This window comes from Ictalurus furcatus, chromosome 5 (assembly GCF_023375685.1).
Source record: "Ictalurus furcatus strain D&B chromosome 5, Billie_1.0, whole genome shotgun sequence".
Taxonomy (NCBI): domain Eukaryota; kingdom Metazoa; phylum Chordata; class Actinopteri; order Siluriformes; family Ictaluridae; genus Ictalurus; species Ictalurus furcatus.
In genome coordinates, this window is record NC_071259.1 from 717,792 (window position 1) to 736,549 (window position 18,758).

The 18,758-nt window shown below is 41.1% G+C and overlaps 1 protein-coding gene across 16 annotated transcripts in view; it reads left to right on the forward strand.

The window, feature by feature from the left end:
• The window catches only part of grk5l (G protein-coupled receptor kinase 5 like), a 43,847-nt gene extending 28,411 nt beyond the window's left edge, over positions 1-15,436 (forward strand). The window contains exons 3-16 of one of the 16 annotated variants that reach the window (XM_053624035.1): positions 247-359; positions 8,722-8,799; positions 8,929-9,026; positions 9,332-9,424; positions 9,975-10,038; positions 10,193-10,333; positions 10,426-10,616; positions 11,199-11,236; positions 11,327-11,416; positions 12,191-12,399; positions 12,534-12,671; positions 13,638-13,775; positions 14,858-14,989; positions 15,166-15,436. In XM_053624035.1, coding sequence (XP_053480010.1) covers positions 247-359; positions 8,722-8,799; positions 8,929-9,026; positions 9,332-9,424; positions 9,975-10,038; positions 10,193-10,333; positions 10,426-10,616; positions 11,199-11,236; positions 11,327-11,416; positions 12,191-12,399; positions 12,534-12,671; positions 13,638-13,775; positions 14,858-14,989; positions 15,166-15,252 — 1,610 coding nt within the window. In that variant the 3' untranslated portion in view covers positions 15,253-15,436. Of the gene's footprint in view, positions 1-246; positions 360-7,022; positions 8,800-8,928; positions 9,027-9,331; positions 9,425-9,974; positions 10,039-10,192; positions 10,334-10,425; positions 10,617-11,198; positions 11,237-11,326; positions 11,417-12,190; positions 12,400-12,533; positions 12,672-13,637; positions 13,776-14,857; positions 15,061-15,165 lie in introns of those variants that run through there. The other 15 variants (XM_053624019.1, XM_053624021.1, XM_053624029.1 and 12 more) reach the window with 15 other exon arrangements.
• Positions 15,437-18,758: the final 3,322 nt, after the last annotated feature.

Sequence of the window (18,758 nt, forward strand, 5' to 3'; positions counted from 1 at the left end):
ACTGTTACACACTCTACCTTCAGCAACTTTACACTCTTTCCCTTAAGTACTGTTACACACTTTACCTTCAATACTGTTACACACTTTACCTTCAGTACTGTTACACTCTGTCCCTTCAGTACTGATACACACTTTAATGCTATTGACGTTAAACAATTTAGCTTCAGTAATGGTACATAGTACACATAATAGGGTACTGAGTTGTGGATTAATTAAGTCCTGTGTGTGTGTGTGTGTGTGTTTCAGACAGGGATTACTTCAGCCTGTGTGAGAAACAGCCCATAGGGAGACTGCTGTTTCGCCTCTACTGTGAGACCAGACCAGAGCTGCTGAGATGCATTCATCTGCTGGACGCCATGGTATACACGCACACACGCACACACACACACACACACACACACGCTTACAAAAACCCCTCTGAAATAGAACATTCCACATAACATAACTTTATATGAGTATTTGAACTGACACACACAAAGTCCTCACAAGGCAATTTGTCACTTCCTGTCCATTATTTCCGTTAGTTAAATATCCACCCGATAGAGCTGGTCCTTCCTTTTATTCAGATTCCACGAAAAAAATTTAATCTCAGAGTCTGGGGAAGCGAGGTTCATCGCACTGGGAGCTGAAGACCTTTAGCTCTGAACTTAAGCTGAACTTTGGGGACTTAACTTGGGCAATAAACTACAGTCTAAATTAAAAGTTTAGCCTGTAGGCTGATTCTCTAATAAAAGTGCTTCAGGTTTAGCCTTCATTTCTGTCTGACAAACAAACTCTTCAAGTTCACTTCAAGTTCAGGTCAAGAGCTCTTCACCAGCTGCCTCCGTTAACCCTTTCCCGAACAAATACTTCAAAAACGGCACAATAAGGAAAGCGGCTGCAGAAAACGGAAAGGTTCCAGCTTTCGGTGGATGTTTTGATCAATAGTGGCCATGATTTATTTAAAAAACGGTTCATTTTGGTTAAATTAGCATAGTTCAGGTGATTATTGAGTCCATATTTTTCAGGTAAAATAGCTTACATTTTTCTTTCCCTGCTGAAAAAAACCCCAGTAGAACCCCTCATAGAATTTGTAATGGTTTTAATGGATATAATGGGAATTGTATTGGTTTTAATGGAAACTGTAATGGTCCCTGTGGGCTCTACTGGTTTGTTGGCTTTTATTGGTGGCATGTCATGTCTAGTGGATATCATTAAGGACCAATAATGGTAATGTTTTTAATGGTTAGCTGATGGTTTGTCATTTTATTTGTAGTGGAAACCATTAGAATTTCCATGATGGTTTCTATGTTTTTTCAGCAGGGTACCGGTCATGTTTTTTTTTTATACCTCTAACATTAACCAAAGTTTAAATCTTTAAACAGAAATGGCAAAAAAAAAAAAAAACTTTTAAATGAGAGCTATTGTTTGCTGACTTTTTAGTCTTTTGTCTAGAAGGGTTCATTTTTGGAGATAAAAAAATATCCAACATTCCAAAAAAAAACAACCACTAATGCTACTGAAGTTTCAACATCGCAACATGTTCTTTTTTTTTTCCGTTGGATTGGGCTACGTTTTGTTCAGGTTGGTGATTGGACTTTTTTTGTGTTGCGTAAATTGTATTATTACGTCAGTCCATTAGCTAAAATCAACCATGTGGTAATTTACATTTTATATAAAGGTCACATGGTATAAGGTCACATGGTTTATATTTTTTAAACATTAAAAACTGTGCTCACTAAAGCTAGCTAGCTTGTGTTTTTGGTGTGTCTAAAATAAGCTAGCTAGCTTATTAAAAAGCCAGGTTCAGTCAAAACTGTCAGTGTGTTAGCTAGCTCCATAAAACAAGGCATTAAAATGGGTAGCTATTAGATATTACAGTTGTAGCTAAATATTAGCTAGCTTAACACCGGTCCTTGTGGTCCTCTGGAGTCCAGAGGGGACCACCGTGGTCTCGTCACCGGATATTACTCCCACAGTTGTCCTCCCACATCAATCTCAGACGGAGTCTCGAACACACACAGACGCTCATGTGGTCAGGGTGAAAGAAGACGTTGTGTGTTCTGTCTAAAAACCACACACTCATTACCCCTCTTCGATTCTCAGAAACCCCCTCAAACCTCAGTCTACACGTGAAGACCAAACGCAAATAGCTAATGTGTCTGGATTTGAAAGACAAACCCACCAGACGTAGTGAATATGTGCGCTTGCTAACAGCTAGCTAAATTGTCCATTTGCAACTAAACATTGCAATGCTGGAATAATTTTACTCTTTATCTTATTCAGAAAATAATTCCAGCTACGAGTTCACAAGCTGTGACTGAAAATTGGTTTCTCAACATTAAAGATTAACAGTTAATGCTAAGTATAATAATTAGAGTGTATTTTTTTTTGTCATACGGTCTTTTTTTTGCAATCTATCAACATATCTGAGGTAAAAGTTGACGTTCTCGACACTTCTGACTAATTTTTATTGTCACCGTGACTTTCCATTGGCGCTACGACGCTACCGTAGCTAACAAGTGATAGCAAATCCCAAACTATTTACCGTGCTCGGACAATTCTTTGTATTCTTGTATCCAGCGACACTATCAAGCATCGATAATCTCTACATCAATACATTATGTTGTTAAATAGCAGTAAAAGTCTGTATTTATGTATTTATCTTCCAGCAGGATCTAATGCTAAGTCAATTATGCTTCTGTCTCACTGTGTTTATGGGAATTCTACATTAACCAGGCTCTTTTGTGTCGTTCACTGAAATTTTCCAGCTTGTTGTGACACATTTTTCATTTCTCGACCAGCTTCGGCGGTTAGGTTAGCACCTAATGCTAAATGTAATTGCAGTGTGTTTTATTTTAGCCCCACATGAATTTTTTAGCAATCTATCAACACATCTGAGGTAAAAGTTGACGTTCTCTACACTTTTGATTCATTTTTATCGTCATTCTGCCTCTGCAGCATTGAAAAATCACCTTAGCTGGCGCTACAAGGCTAAAGTAGCTAACTATTAATGGAAATCTCCAAATATTTTCCATCTTCTGGTATTCACAACTGCTTTTTTGTGGCAATTTTCTAACACATCTGGTGTAAATTATACTTTTCTCAGCACTGTTGTGTCATTTTCATCGTCCATCTCGCTTTGTACTGTTCTACAATAAAAAACCGTATCTAGCTATATTTTTAGCCTCTGTCATTAGCTAGTTTGTGCTCAGATTCATGTTTCCCAGTTGCTTAGCAACAGTGTTCTCACAACTTTAACAAACGGTGAATTTGCATTATAGGAGGGATGTTGTGGATGTTTCATTTTCAGCTAAAATGGTCCTGTAAGACTGTGTGCGCGATAAATACGACGGAAGATTTGTTAGCTTGGGTTGTCTCAGCATCCAGGCTTTTTTAACATTTTTGTTACTTAGACTGTTTTAATTATTAATTTTTATTCTAGTGAAGTTAAATCTCACCCGAACGGCTAGCATTTCTTCATCTTAGCGTGCTAATAGCATGAACGCTTTCGCACACATGCTAATATGTAGCTTTTAGCATTTAGAGATTCTTGTCCATTTTGGGATTCTTGAGGATCCTTGAGGGTTTTTTTTTTCCGTACTGTAGAAAGGAGAAGAGTGTGTATGCATGTAAGGCATGCATGCATTCTATAATTATGGTGTGTGTGTGTGTGTGTGTGTAGACACCATAAGGAATGAGCCTAGGGGGTTTCTGAGGCCCCTTTTGACGTCAGAGACTGGCAGGATCTTAACTGAGACAACGCTGGGTGTCTTCTCTCTCTCTCGCTCTCTCGTTCTCTCTCTATCTCTCTCTCTCTCACTCTCAATCTCTCTCTCTCTCTCTCTCTCTCTGTGTGTGTGTGTGTGTGTGTGTCCGGTCAGCAGAGATAGATTAGACTGATCTTATCTCTTCCTCTCTCCCTCTCCCTCTCTCTCTCTCTCTGTCACACACACACACACACGCTCACAAATATGAGTGGTTATTTGCTATTTGTTGCAGTGTTGATGTTTGTGAATATGACAGAAACCAAGGACATTCGGTTAGCGGTCGATGCTAAGTGTAATTACGGTGTATTTCATTAGTTTTATTAACACCTTAACACATTTGAAGTTGATGTTTGCAGCGGTTCTGTCTCGTTTCCACCATTGCTGCGCCCTTACGGTGTCTGAATCAACAAGACTTCTACATGCTAGAGTGGGCGGGGCTACATGGACTGCTCAAGAAAACAGTGGGCGGGGCTATAAGGAGAAACTCGGTGGTGTGGGCATAAGGAGCGCTCAAGAGAGACATGGAAGCAGGGTGATGTTGACGCCACCTGAGATCTATGGGGCGGGGCCAGGTGGATGGCTCCAGAGAACCATGGAGGTGGGGCCAATTTTACAGCATGAGTTAAAGGGGATACAAAGACAGAAATATTTGGGCGGGGCTGAAGAGGTTTGACTGGACAAGGAAAGTGCCAGAGAACTGTGTGGGTGGAGCTTAAACAACTAATTTAATGTGTAAATATTGCCCCCTAGTGGCCCATTCTTGAACAGTTGCTTAGGCTACTACACGCTTAGAAGGACATACAATTAAAGTTTTGTGATGATAGATCAGTGATAATGCTGTCAAATGCCCGCTGAAAGCTGATTGGCCGACGGCGGCCGTGTTATTTAAATAATGAAAAAAGTTCCAGGTTAATAAAAGCGTAAGTAACATGACGTAAAACTTAAAACAGTCTTTTATGATTGATGAAAGCATGTGGTATTAAAATATGATTGCTTCTGGCAGAAAAATAATTCCATTTAGACGTGTGGCATTAGGAATGTGTGTGTGTGTGTGTGTGAGAGAGAGAGAGAGAGAGAGAGAGAGAGTCGTGGCGTTCTTTCCTTTCGATTCCTCCTGCCCTTTTTTTAGTCGAGTGTATGGTGGAGTGTTAAGCGGAACGGAAAACATTCCAGCTCTCCCCTCACACACACACGCACACTCACACACACATACACACATGCACACTCACACACACACACATACATACACACACACACACACATACACACGCTCCCGCTATGTAATGACGTGCAATGTGTGTGTGACGCTGCCGCCCCGTGCTGTGGCTCTCCAGGCCTCCGCAGAATCCTGCCGTGTTGACGGCCTGGTTACCTAGCAACCAGAGGTCACACACCACAGGCTTCATGAAGCATATGCTTGTGTGTGTGTGTGTGTGTGTGTGTACACGTGTGGTTTAGTGTATGTTGTTATGCAACACTTTCTGTAGATGGAAATAAGAGCGTAGGTATGTAGTGGAAGTGTGTGTGTGTGTGTGTGTGTGTGTGTGTGTGTGTGTGTTTGTGTGTGTGAGTGAGTGTGTGTGTGTGGCAGGTGGTCGGGTGAAGAGTGTTGCATAACGGGATCTGTTGAGTGTGACGGTGTTGAGGAGAGTGTATACACACACACACACACACACACACATGTTGTATAACCATAGCTGCTGCTCCTTCATGAATGAAACACAAGTGTTAACACTCGTATGCTAACACACTCCAGGTGGCGCTCTTCGTCATACCTGAGAGAGGAACACTCTGATTGGCCGATACCCCTAAGCCCTGCCCTGATCATAAAATGTATTCTTATTGTTGTAATGAGGATTAAAAGTAATGGCACTGCTATCGCTGTGTTGTGATTTAGTATTTTGTCTACATAGAAGCTGTATTCTAAATCTCACCCTATACCCTTCACCCTATACCCTTCACCCTATACCCTACACCCTATACCCTACACCCTATACCCTTCACCCTATACCCTACACCCTATACCCTACACTCTATACCCTACACTCTATACCCTACACCCTACACTCTATACCCTATACCCTATACTCTATACCCTACACTCAATACCTACACCCTATACCCTACATTCTATACCCTACACCTTATACCCTACACCCTACACTCTATACCCTACACTCTATACCCTACACCCTATACCCTACACCTTATACCCTACACTCTATACCCTACACCCTATACCCTACACCTTATACCCTACACCCTACACTCTATATCCTACACTCTATACCCTACACCCTATACCCTACACCCTGTACCCTACACTCTATACCCTACATCTTATACCCTACACTCTATACCCTACACTACAGAATCATGTACACTAGTATGTAGTACACTAATAAAGGGAACATGGTGGATTTTGTTCATTAAGTACTATCACAGACTTCTCCAGCCCACTGTGGTCATGTCCCAAACCACACCCCCTATCCCCCCTATGATAAAGGTAGTGATGATGATGATGATGGTGAAGAGGTTATGGTGGTGATGAAGGTAATGGTGATGATGAAGGTAATGGTGATGATGAAGGTGATGGTGGTGATGATGAAGGTAATGGTGGTGATGATGGTGATGAAGGTGATCATGATGATGAAGGTAATGGTGATGATGAAGGTGATGATGAAGGTGATGGTGGTGATGATGAAGGTAATGGTGGTGATGATGGTGATGAAGGTGGTGATGATGATGATGAAGGTAATGGTGATGATGAAGGTGATGATGAAGGTGATGGTGGTGATGATGAAGGTGATGGTGGTGATGATGAAGGTAATGGTGGAGATGATGGTGATGAAGGTGATGGTGAAGGTGATGATGAAAGTGATGGTGGTGATGAAGGTGATGATAATGGTGATGGTGATGAAGGTGATGATGATGAAGGTGATGAAGGTGATGGTGAAGGTGATGGTGTGATGATGATGAAGGTGATGATGATGATGATGATGAAGGTGATGGTGGTGATGATGAAGTTGATGGTGATGATTATGAAGGTGATGGTGGTGATGAAGGTGATGATAAAGGTGATGGTGATGATGATGAAGGTGATCTTGAAGGTGATGATGATGATGATGAAGGTGATGGTGAAGGTGATGATGATGATGAAGGTGATGGTGGTGATGATGATGAAGGTGATGAAACTGATGATGATGATTATGAAGGTGGTGGTGATGATGATGATGATTATGAAGGTGGTGGTGATGATGATGATGAGGTGATGGTGGTGATGAAGGGTGATGATGAAGTTCATGGTGATGATGATGATGATGAAGGTGATGGTGTTGATGAAGGGTGATGATGAAGTTGATGATGATGAAGGTGATGGTTAAGGTGATGATGATGATGGTTGTGATGAAGGTGATGAAGTTCATGGTGATGATGATGATGATGAAGGTGATGGTGTTGATGAAGTTGATGATGATGATGATGAAGGTGATGGTGTTGATGAAGGGTGATGATGAAGTTGATGATGATGATGAAGGTGATGGTGTTGTTGAAGGGTGATGATGAAGTTGATGATGATGATGATGAAGGTGATGGTGTTGAAGGGTGATGATGAAGTTGATGATGATGATGATGAAGGTGATGGTTAAGGTGATGATGATGATGGTTGTGATGAAGGTGATGATGAAGTTGATGATGATGATGATGAAGGTGATGATGATGAAGTTGATGATGATGATGAAGGTGATGGTGTTGATGAAGGGTGATGAAGAAGTTGATGATGATGATGATGATGAAGGTGATGGTGTTGATGAAGGGTGATGATGAAGTTGATGATGATGATGATGATGAAGGTGATGGTGTTGATGAAGGGTGATGATGAAGTTGATGATGATGATGAAGGTGATGGTGTTGATGAAGGTGATGATGAAGTTGATGGTGATGATGATGATGATGAAGGTGATGGTGTTGATGAAGGGTGATGATGATGATGATGAAGGTGATGGTGTTGATGAAGGGTGATGAAGTTGATGATGATGATGAAGGTGATGGTGTTGATGAAGTTGATGGTGATGATGATGATGATGAAGGTGATGGTGTTGATGAAGGGTGATGATGAAGTTGATGATGATGATGATGATGAAGGTGATGGTGTTGATGAAGGGTGATGATGAAGTTGATGATGATGATGAAGGTGATGGTGTTGATGATGATGATGAAGGTGATGGTGTTGATGAAGGGTGATGAAGTTGATGATGATGATGATGATGAAGGTGATGGTGTTGATGAAGTTGATGATGATGATGATGAAGGTGATGGTGGTGATGAAGGGTGATGATGAAGTTGATGATGATGATGAAGGTGATGGTGGTGATGAAGGGTGATGATGAAGTTGATGATGATGATGAAGGTGATGGTGGTGATGAAGCTGATGATGAAGTTGATGATGATGATGATGAAGGTGATGGTGTTGATGAAGGGTGATGATGAAGTTGATGATGATGATGATGAAGGTGATGGTTAAGGTGATGATGAGGATGGTTGTGATGAAGGTGATGATGAAGTTCATGGTGATGATGATGATGATGAAGGTGATGGTGTTGATGAAGCTGATGATGAAGTTGATGATGATGATGATGAAGGTGATGGTTAAGGTGATGATGATGATGGTTGTGATGAAGGTGATGATGAAGTTGATGGTGATGATGATGATGATGAAGGTGATGATGATGATGAAGGTGATGATGATGATGAAGGTGATGGTGTTGATGAAGCTGATGATGAAGTTGATGATGATGATGATGAAGGTGATGGTGTTGATGAAGGGTGATGATGAAGTTGATGATGATGATGATGAAGGTGATGGTTAAGGTGATGATGATGATGGTTGTGATGAAGGTGATGATGAAGGTGGGCTCCTGAGTGAGTGTCAGAGGTCATCATTATGGTAACGGTGTCACCTCGTGCCCTTTAGGAGGACTACGAGGTGACTCCGGACGAGAAAAGGAAGAGTCGAGGAGACCAGATCATCAAGAAGTTCCTCACCAAGCAGGTGTGTGTGTGTGTGTGTCTGTGTGTGTGTGTGTGTGTGTGTGTGTGTGTGTGAATTACTCAGTGAATGAGATGATGTATAAACATGTGTTAATGTGTTAAAAAGAGAAACAAATTGTGTGTGTTGCAGTCCCCGGAGTGTGTGGATGTGTTGGAGGTTCTTGCCGAACCCTGCAGAGAGAACCTTGAGCTGAGTCCCTGCAAAGAGATCTTCAGCGATTGCCGCAAGTATGAACACACACACACACACACACACACACACACACACATACACACTCCCACACACACACACACACACACATACAGACACACTGTGTATCAGTGGAGATGTAGCTAATGCACCTCCTCCAGATTCTTACAAGTGATTGATGGTGTTAGCAGGAGGTTCGTGTGTTAGTGAGGTGTTAACAGGTGTTCTCCTGTACTCAGGGTTCTCCTGTGTGTTCTCCTGTGTTCTGTACTCAGGGTTCTCCTGTGTGTTCTCCTGTGTTCTGTACTCAGGGTTCTCCTGTGTGTTCTCCTGTGTGTTTTAGGGCTCTGCATGAGTACCTGAGTGGAGCTCCGTTCTCTGATTACCAGAACAGCATGTACTTCGACCGCTTTATCCAGTGGAAAATGCTGGAAAGGTCTGTAGCTGGACTTTCTCTCTCTCTCTCTCTCTCTCTCTCTCTCTCTCTCTCTCTCTCTATCTCTTTTTTATCTCTCTATCTCTCTCTTTATCTCTATCTATCTGTCTTTCTTTATCTCTCTCTCTATCTCTCTTTCTTTAATTCTCTCTCTATCCCTCTGTCTTTATCTCTCTCTTTATCTCTCTCTCTCTCTCATTCTATCTCTCTCTCTCTCTCTATCTCTATCTCTCTCTCTCTGTCTCTTTATCTCTCTCTTTACCGCTCTTCTGTCCATCTGTTCATCTCTCTCACTCATTATTTCTCTCAGGGTCTGGCTTTCTTTCCTTCCTTTGTTTTCTTTCATTCTTTTTTCCTCTCATTATACCTCTTTCCTCTCTCCATCCTGTCTTTATTCGTCTTTTCATTATTTTCTTTTTTTTTTGTCTTAGGTCTATTCATTCTTCAGTTCATGTTTATTATTTATTTATAAGTGTTTAAGCTGTGTATAATGTGTGTATAATATGTATATAATGTGTGTGTGTGTGTGTGTGTGTGTGTGTGATTGCAGGCAGCCGGTTACTAAAGACACATTTCGGCAGTACAGAGTGTTGGGGAAGGGAGGCTTTGGAGAGGTGAGGACCTGTGTGTGTGTGTGTGTGTGTGTGTGTGTTAGTGATAATGTGTAACTGATTGTGTGTTATTTTGGTGTGTGTGTGTTTGTTAGTGATAATGTGTAACTGATTGTGTGTTATTTTGGTGTGTGTGTGTGTGTGTGTGTGTGTACAGGTGTGTGCGTGTCAGGTGAGGGCGACGGGGAAGATGTACGCCTGTAAGAAGCTGGAGAAGAAGAGGATAAAGAAGAGGAAGGGCGAGTCCATGGCGCTGAACGAGAAACAGATCCTGGAGAAAGTGAACAGCAGATTCGTGGTACGTTTCCTCTTCTCTCAGTTTATCTCTCTCTCTCTCTCTCTCTCTCTCTCGCCCTCGCCCTCGCTCTAACCCCAGCCCTCATGCTGCAGGTGAGTTTAGCGTACGCGTACGAAACCAAAGACGCTCTGTGTCTGGTGCTGACCATCATGAACGGAGGAGATCTGAAGTTCCACATCTACAACATGGGAACTCCGGGCTTCGAGAAGGAGCGCGTGCAGTTCTACGCTGCCGAGATCTGCTGCGGTCTCGAGCACCTGCACCAAGAGTCCATCGTCTACAGGTGAGCGCACACACACACACACACACACACACATCTGCAAGGGTCATCATCAAATCATGTAAACTGATCAATAATGCAAAAACCCCACACAACACAATCATCTAATCACATGAATTTCTACCAAAAAATCATCATCCAAGTTCAACTTGAATCAAAAATCATCACCCAGTCATCCGGAGGCCTGAAAAAACAACATCCAGTCACTGAAATGCCGGTCTAAATCATCATCCAGTCATGTGTGAAAGCCTGAAAAAAGTTAAAAGCCAATAAAAAAACTCTAATCAGACCCGCATCAGACCCCCACCGAAAAATCATCATCCAATCATCTGAAAACCGTACATGTAAACATCAACCTGTCAGACTAATGCCTACAACTCATCATCCAATCATGTACTAGCAAGCAAAAATCATCATCCAATCATGTACTAGCAAGCAAAAATCATCATCCAATCATGTAAAAGAAGGAACAAATCAGTGTCCAGTAACTCCAAGAAAGAGTTATCCAATTATCCTGCTGCAGAAACTGTTTTTCACTCGTGTGTGTGTGTGTGTGTGTGTGTGTGTGTGTGTGTCTTTCGTCAGGGATTTAAAACCGGAGAACATTCTATTAGACGATAACGGTAAGTAGTTACATTACTATCACAGATACAGGTGCGTGTGTGTGTGCGTGTGTGTGTTACTGATCCCTGTGTGTGTGTGTGTGTGTGTAGGCCACATCCGGATCTCAGACCTGGGGCTGGCCATCAAAGTGCCTGATGGTGAGCCGATAAGAGGCCGAGTCGGTACTGTGGGCTACATGGGTACGTTATCATCTAACATTTAATCACACACTCACACACTCTTTATTCTCCTCTGCCTCGTTTACAGACACACACACATACACACACTTTTTGGTTTGCTGATCAGGAATGTCACTCAATATGTCAAAAATTTTCACATTTTTAGATTTTCGCATCCCTAAAATGATCACAGTCATTAAGTGCAAAATATCTGACTTACGTGTCATATCTGACTCGTGTCACGACAAGAATCAGAATTTCTTCAAATGCAATCAGAATCTGGCCAAAAGAATCAGAACCCAAACAAATAGATCTGGATTGACAAAAGAATCAGAATCAGTATTTAGTCGAAAAGAATCAGAATCAATATTTGGTTGAAAAGAATCAGAATCAATATTTGGCTGAAAAGAATCAATATTTCGTCGAAAAGAATCAATATTTGGCCGAAAAGAGTCAGAATCAGGATTTGGTCGAAAAGAATCAGAATCAGTATTTGGCTGAAAAGAATCAGTATTTGGTCGAAAAGAATCAGAATCAGGATTTGTTCGAAAAGAATCAGAATCAGTATTTGGCTGAAAAGAATCAATATTTGGTCGGAAAGAATCAGAATCAGTATTTGGCGGACAATGAAAAACTTGACAAAGCATTGAATTTAAATTGTATTAGACTTCGAATCAGTTTTCATAGACAGTGTTAAAATCCCACCCACCCACCCACACACACACACACACACACACACACACACACACTGTACGATGAGATGAGTTTGCTGACAGTTTGCTGATTTATCCGCAGCTCCAGAGGTGATCAATAATGAGCGCTACAGCATGAGCCCTGATTGGTGGGGTCTGGGCTGTCTGATCTACGAGATGACGGCGGGCCGCTCGCCTTTCCGTGCCCGCAAAGAACGAGTGAAGAGGGAGGAAGTGGAGAAACGAGTGCAGGAGGAGGAGGAGGAGTACAGCGACAAGTTTACAGAAGACACCAAAGCCATCTGCAGGATGGTGAGGACACACACATATAACACACACACACACACACACACACACACACACACACTACCTGAGTGTTGTGTCACAACTGATTTTGTTGCATCTATTGCTAATGTGTGTGTATGTGTGTGTGTGTGTGTGTGCAGCTTTTAGCAAAAGACCCTAAGCAGAGGCTAGGCTGTAAGACGGAGGGCGCGGTGGAGGTCAAAGCTCATCCCTTCTTCAAGAATATCAACTTTAAGAGACTGGAGGCTGGAATTCTGGAGCCTTCCTTTGTGCCTGATGTGAGTCACGTGTCTAAATCGCATGTACAGTATATAATCTTTTTCACACGCTCTCGTGAATGTTTAATTCCTCCACACGTGTGATGTCCTTGCTGTCTTTTTTGTAGTGTTCATGCAGTTAATCCGAGTCAAATTCCTCATATTCACACGTGAACTCTGAATCAGATCCTGGTTCACTTTTGACCACATTTTGACTCTTGAATCTAATCTAATTGTAATTCCTAATTCCTGAATTTGATTCTGATTCTCCTCAGCCAACATCGCATAAGTATGGAATCTGAATCCGAATCTGATTCTCCTTTGACAAAATTCTGACTCGGAGCCTGATTCTGATTCTCGTCGGCCAAATTCTGAGTCTGATTTGGACTCGACTCGATTCATTTCTGACTCTTCTGATTCTGACTCGGAGTCTGATCCCTTGACCAAATTCACACTGATTTTGATTCAGATACTTTTAGGCCAAATTCTGATTCACTGTGGTCAAATTCAGACTCTGAGTCAGATTCTTTTTCACAATTGACCAGATTTTAACCCTGAGCCTAATTGTAATTCTTTCTGGCCAAATTCTGCCAATGAGTCTGATTCTCCTTGCCTAAATATTGACTCTGAATCTGATTCCCCTTTGACCAAATTCTTATTCTGATTTTCACAGGCCAAATTCTGACTCTGTGTCTGATTCTGACTCTGCTTGGCCACATTCTGACTCTGACTCTGATTCACTTGGCTAGATTCTGACTCTGACTCTGATTAACTAATCTAGATTCTCACTCTGACTCTGATTCACTTGGCTAGATACTGACTCTGACTCTGATTGATTCACCTGTCTAGATTCTGATTCTTCTTCTGCACTTTATTAGACTCCATCCTATGTGTTCAGTGTATTAAAGTTACAGAATTAATATTAATTCAGTTTTTTTCTTTTATTTGGTTCTCTCTCTCTCCCTCTCTCTCTCTCTCTCTCGCCAGCCGAGAGCAGTATACTGTAAGGACGTGTTGGACATTGAGCAGTTTTCCACTGTTAAAGGAGTCAATCTGGACCAAACCGATAACGATTTCTACTCCAAGTTTGCCACTGGCAGCGTCTCTATACCCTGGCAGAATGAGGTGTGTGTGTGGTTTTTTTTTGTATTGCATTAATACATTATTCAGTAGACCTATAGGTTGTAGATATCTAAATCCCAAATGCCTACTGGACCGCGTCGTGTTTGCACTCCACTTAAAAAGTCCTGTTACGGGTGAATCATGTGCTCATAAAATTCCTGGCTTCTGATATCTTTCCTCATCTTAAATCCCGCCTCCTGCACTCTGATTGGCTAGTAGTGTTTACTCACAAGACAACTGGACACTCGTGAAGTCGTTCACGTCACCATAGCAACCACAGCAACGGAGAAGTGAGACAATGGAGACGTCTCCAGCAGCAGGGTCATGAAGTGATGGTTCTCTGTCTTCTCCTCTAGCACACAAGCAGTAGAGCTAGGTTCTCGATAATAATAATAATAATAATAATAATAATAATAATAATAATAAGTAGGCTTATATCTTGGTGCTTAAAAATGTCTCTAAAATGTATGTAGAATTTATACAATGCAATATTAGCAATTTCTTTCATTGCTTATTATTATATTTCTTTTAAATTATATAATATTTAATTATATTTAGTTCTCATTTTATTATATTATGCCTATTTAAATATTTAATATTTTATATCTTATTGTTGTAATGATACATTTTTCTCAGATATTATTTTTAATGAATACGTATTAAACAAGTATTTTGATATATTATTTATTGACCATTTAGTTTTAAGATATCTGTACTAATAAAAGACATATTACTTATTCTAGTATATTGTATACAATTTTCTACATGTATTTTATTGCATATTGTTTATATAAATGATTTTACATGTATATTACTATATAAAACATGATTTTCGTATATTATAAATGTAAACGTTTGATATGTTTTCAGAAATTGTTTTATATAATACATATTGTATAATTATTTTCATGCATATTTTAATATATTATGAATATTTGGGTCCAGAAATGATCGGTTATAATGATTGTAGTTACAGTAGAAACTAAAAGAATTATACCTACGTAATACCTCCGTAAACTTTGTCACTGTTAACACACACTCGTTAACACACACTCATGTTAAGTCTTTCTCGTCTCCCGTCGCAGATGATTGAGACGGAGTGTTTTAGTGACCTTAACGTGTTCGGGCCTCAGGGGACGCGCTCCCCGGACCTGGACTGGGCTCAGCCTCCTGAGGCTCCGCGCCGCAGCCTGCTGGACCGCCTCTTCAGGAGGAACGTGAGGATCTCGTCCTCCTCCTCACACACAGAGGAGCCGGCCCGAGAACACAACAGCTAACTACAGACCAGGTTCTCAAAACACACACACACACACACACACACACACACAGCCCTGTATATACAGTAGATCTCCATCTTAGCACTGTATATAAACGATGACGTTCTTCTTTTCAGCATCCAGAGGCGACCGTCGCTCGCAGCCGAGTCTCGTCTTCCAGTGTCGACTCCGCGTTGACTCTGTGTCTAAACTCCGCCCCCTAGTGGACAGACGCCTGCGGGACTACAGGGAACCAGAACGAGGGATGTATACGTAGAGAAAGACTCACGGAAAAGAGGACGTTGGGGTTTTTTTTTTTCGTCCTTGAATTTTCCAACGCGTTCCCGCTGGAGGGCAGGAGACGAAGCGACTCAGCTTTGGAGACGATAAAGACGTTTATTTCTTCTTTTTTTTTTTTCCTCTCTTCTTTATTATTATTATTATTTTTTTTGAAACAAAAAAGGAGAACTTTTAGCCCTCAACTCATGCTCCCTCAGGATTGCTGGACCAGAATTTAACAATTTAAAAAAACAAAAAGAGCCACTGACAATGACGGAATATTAAACTCTTTATTATTCAGGGGATTTTACCGAGGCCTCCACAGGGAAGGGGACGAGGGGATGACGAGGGCTTTTACCCTTCGCTCGGGGAGGGAAAGGCTAACAGAGTGAACTAAAGAGACTCTACACGCACTCGACACACACAGGCCTTCAATCATTCACATTCTCTCGCTCTTTCCTTCCTTCTCCTCCGTCCCTCTATCAGTCCACACTTGGAAGACGCGACACAACACGACGCCACACACACACCTCCGAACCTCCACATTGCCTTGCGTTTTTACACTCAGGCCAAAGATACGACACGTACTTCAAAATTCGGTTGCTGTCATTTTTTGTTTGAGGCCTAAAATAGCACAACTCGGACACGCTAGTCTACTATTGTTCACTCGTTCGCGTTTGTCTGTCCACGAAAGGGACGCTTTATCAAAAAAAAACGAAAACACACCTTTTTCTCAACAATCATGTCTTGTTAGCTCACTAGTTTACTTTTATGACTATGACTTAAAAATCCTCTCTGAAATCCTGTCAGTTTAGATCATGTTAACTAGCAAAATTATGAAAACTACTTATATTCCTTCAAAAATCCTGTCAGGTTTGCTCGTGTTAGCTAGGCAGCCAGCATTAACAATACAGATGAAAAATCTACCTGGTTAGCATTAGCAGTGAAGACTGTAAAAAATACTGCTAGGTTAATGTATGTTAGCTAGATAGCATTAGATGTGAAGGTTATTAATATTTTTACTCAGAAATCCTCTCAAAAATCCTGGCTAGTGCATGCTAGCTAGCCGGCTAGCATTATTATAGAAGATTTGAAACTTTCATAGTCAGTCCAGTTTAGATCACATAATGAATATGATTTTAAAATCCTCGCAGAAATCCTGTCGTGTTAGCGTGTGTTAGCCAGCTAGGATTGTGAACTTGTATGAATATTGCTCTCAGAACTCTTGAGAAGTTAGCTTAGGTTAGCTAGCTAGCCCGTGTTAGCAGTGAAGATTATGAACATGTGTGAATATGGTTTAAGAATTCTGTCAGATATCCTGCCAGGTCAGCTAAAATAAGCTAGCTAGCATTAATAATAAAGATAATAAACATTCTCCAGAAATCCTGTCAGGTTAGCATTTAGCATGGTCCACATTATTATTATTTTTTTAGATGAAGCGTCCCTTTAAAAAACAACACAACAACACACACACAAACACACACACACACACACACACACACACACACATTTGGCAGCTTTATAAGTTTGAGGACGGAGTTTCAACCCTCACTATTCACTCGTATGATGATGCTAACACTCACTTCCTGTGTGCGATTTAAAGGAAATTAGCCAAATAAGGAGACAGAAAAGTGGTGGTCGTCTTTTCAAACCAGCAGATACACAGATTGACAGCACAACAGCCAATCAGGGAGCTTCACTTCATCCATCTCATCTTAGATTTCCACCCTTTAAAAGTTTAAGAATCAGATGTAGAACTCTGCGGTGGCTAATCAGTCGTCCTCGTTCTCTCTATGCTGCCAAGCTAGTGTTAATACTGCTAACCCTGCGTTCACACGGCAGCCATGTTTTCACCCAAATCGCTAGACGTGGATCGCTAGTGGGCATCAGCGACTCAACGTTACTGCTGGTTGCCATGGTAACCTTGCTAGCACCTAGATAGAATAGTGGTCGCCTATACAAATGTTCTCGGAAGTGTATAGTTACTAATATTTACAAAAGGATTCAAATATATATACACGCAAACAAATCATGATTAACAGACGAATTGGAAGCAGAGCGTGTGTCGTCTTTCGCAGTTATTTAAGCTAGCTAGCTTCATTTAAAAAAAAAAAAAAAAAAAAGTTTCTCCAAACATCAATTTTGAAAATTTTTGTACATTCCGATGTCCCAAGAAGAAACTTTGGAAATTATTGTGATACTCGCGTTTCCTATTTGTTACTAAAGCTTCATCAGTTTTATTTTTGCTGGTTCACATAAATAAAATTTTTTTTAAAAAAAGAAGTAATTAGTTTTCTAAATTGTAAAGTTCGAAATAACCCTGAATCTTTAAATACCGAGTGGTTATGTATATACGTAGTTGGGACGATTTCAAAGTCCGTTAAGCTAGCTAACGTTAAGAGTGCGCTCGCATGACTTCGGAATTACAACTTTATATCGCGACTTATTTGTATCTAGAAAAGCCCCGCCCACTTCTCTTTGCCAATTGTCGCTCCAAATGAGCAACTCTCGCTGCCGGTGTGAACGCAGGACGAAACGAAGGAATGCTGTAGGTGCCAAAACCTGCTGGCCGAAAAACATGAAGGAAATCCAGTTGATGGCTGTATTTGTTGTATTTTAATTTTATTTTTATTTTAAATCCATGAACAGTCAAAGAAGTCACAGTGGAATTTGAAAGGAGTCGCTGATTGTTCATGAAGAGTATCTTGTGAGTCGAAGCAAATCAGACTTGTGTTATGACGGTGCTTCTTTGGCAGTAAAGTGGCATCACATGGCATCAGACTGAAGCGTTAGCTGCTTTAAAAGGATATTACAAACTTTGTCAGGATGTATCGTACCGTATCGTATCGCACCGTCTTGAAAGTGACGACACAAGTCCGGTCTTACTCCTTGGAGAATCTCAGTGACTTGCGAGACTGAAAAACCTTCACAGACATATTCATCTCCACTCCACTCATCTCCAGAACGTTGCCAAACGTCGCGTTAACGAACGCATCGTTAACGAACGCAGCTCTCCTTCCAGTCTCGGCTGTTTGTTTGTTTTTTTCCGAACCCGAGACGTTTTCACCGTACTGTTTACACTCAGTAAAGCAGGTTCACCTTAAACCAGCATACCTCAACACACACCTTCACTCATTTACTTTCCACAGCATTACAGATGTACACCACTTCGTGTCGTTCAGACGCTCCACTCCACGCAGCGGCTGGTTAACAGCCGCATTCCTATAACTTCAGACGTATCGTGGTCAAGTATCGTGGATTTGGACCGAATGGCAACCGGACGGAGCGTTCGAGTGCTTTTTAACATTATTATTATTATTATTATTATTATTATTATTATTAAAAGCGAAAAGAAATGATAAAGGGTTTAAGGAATGGGTGTTTGCGAGGTGTTACTGATCTGATCAGTCATTATGATCACGGCCGTGGCATGTTTCGGAAAGGTTATTCC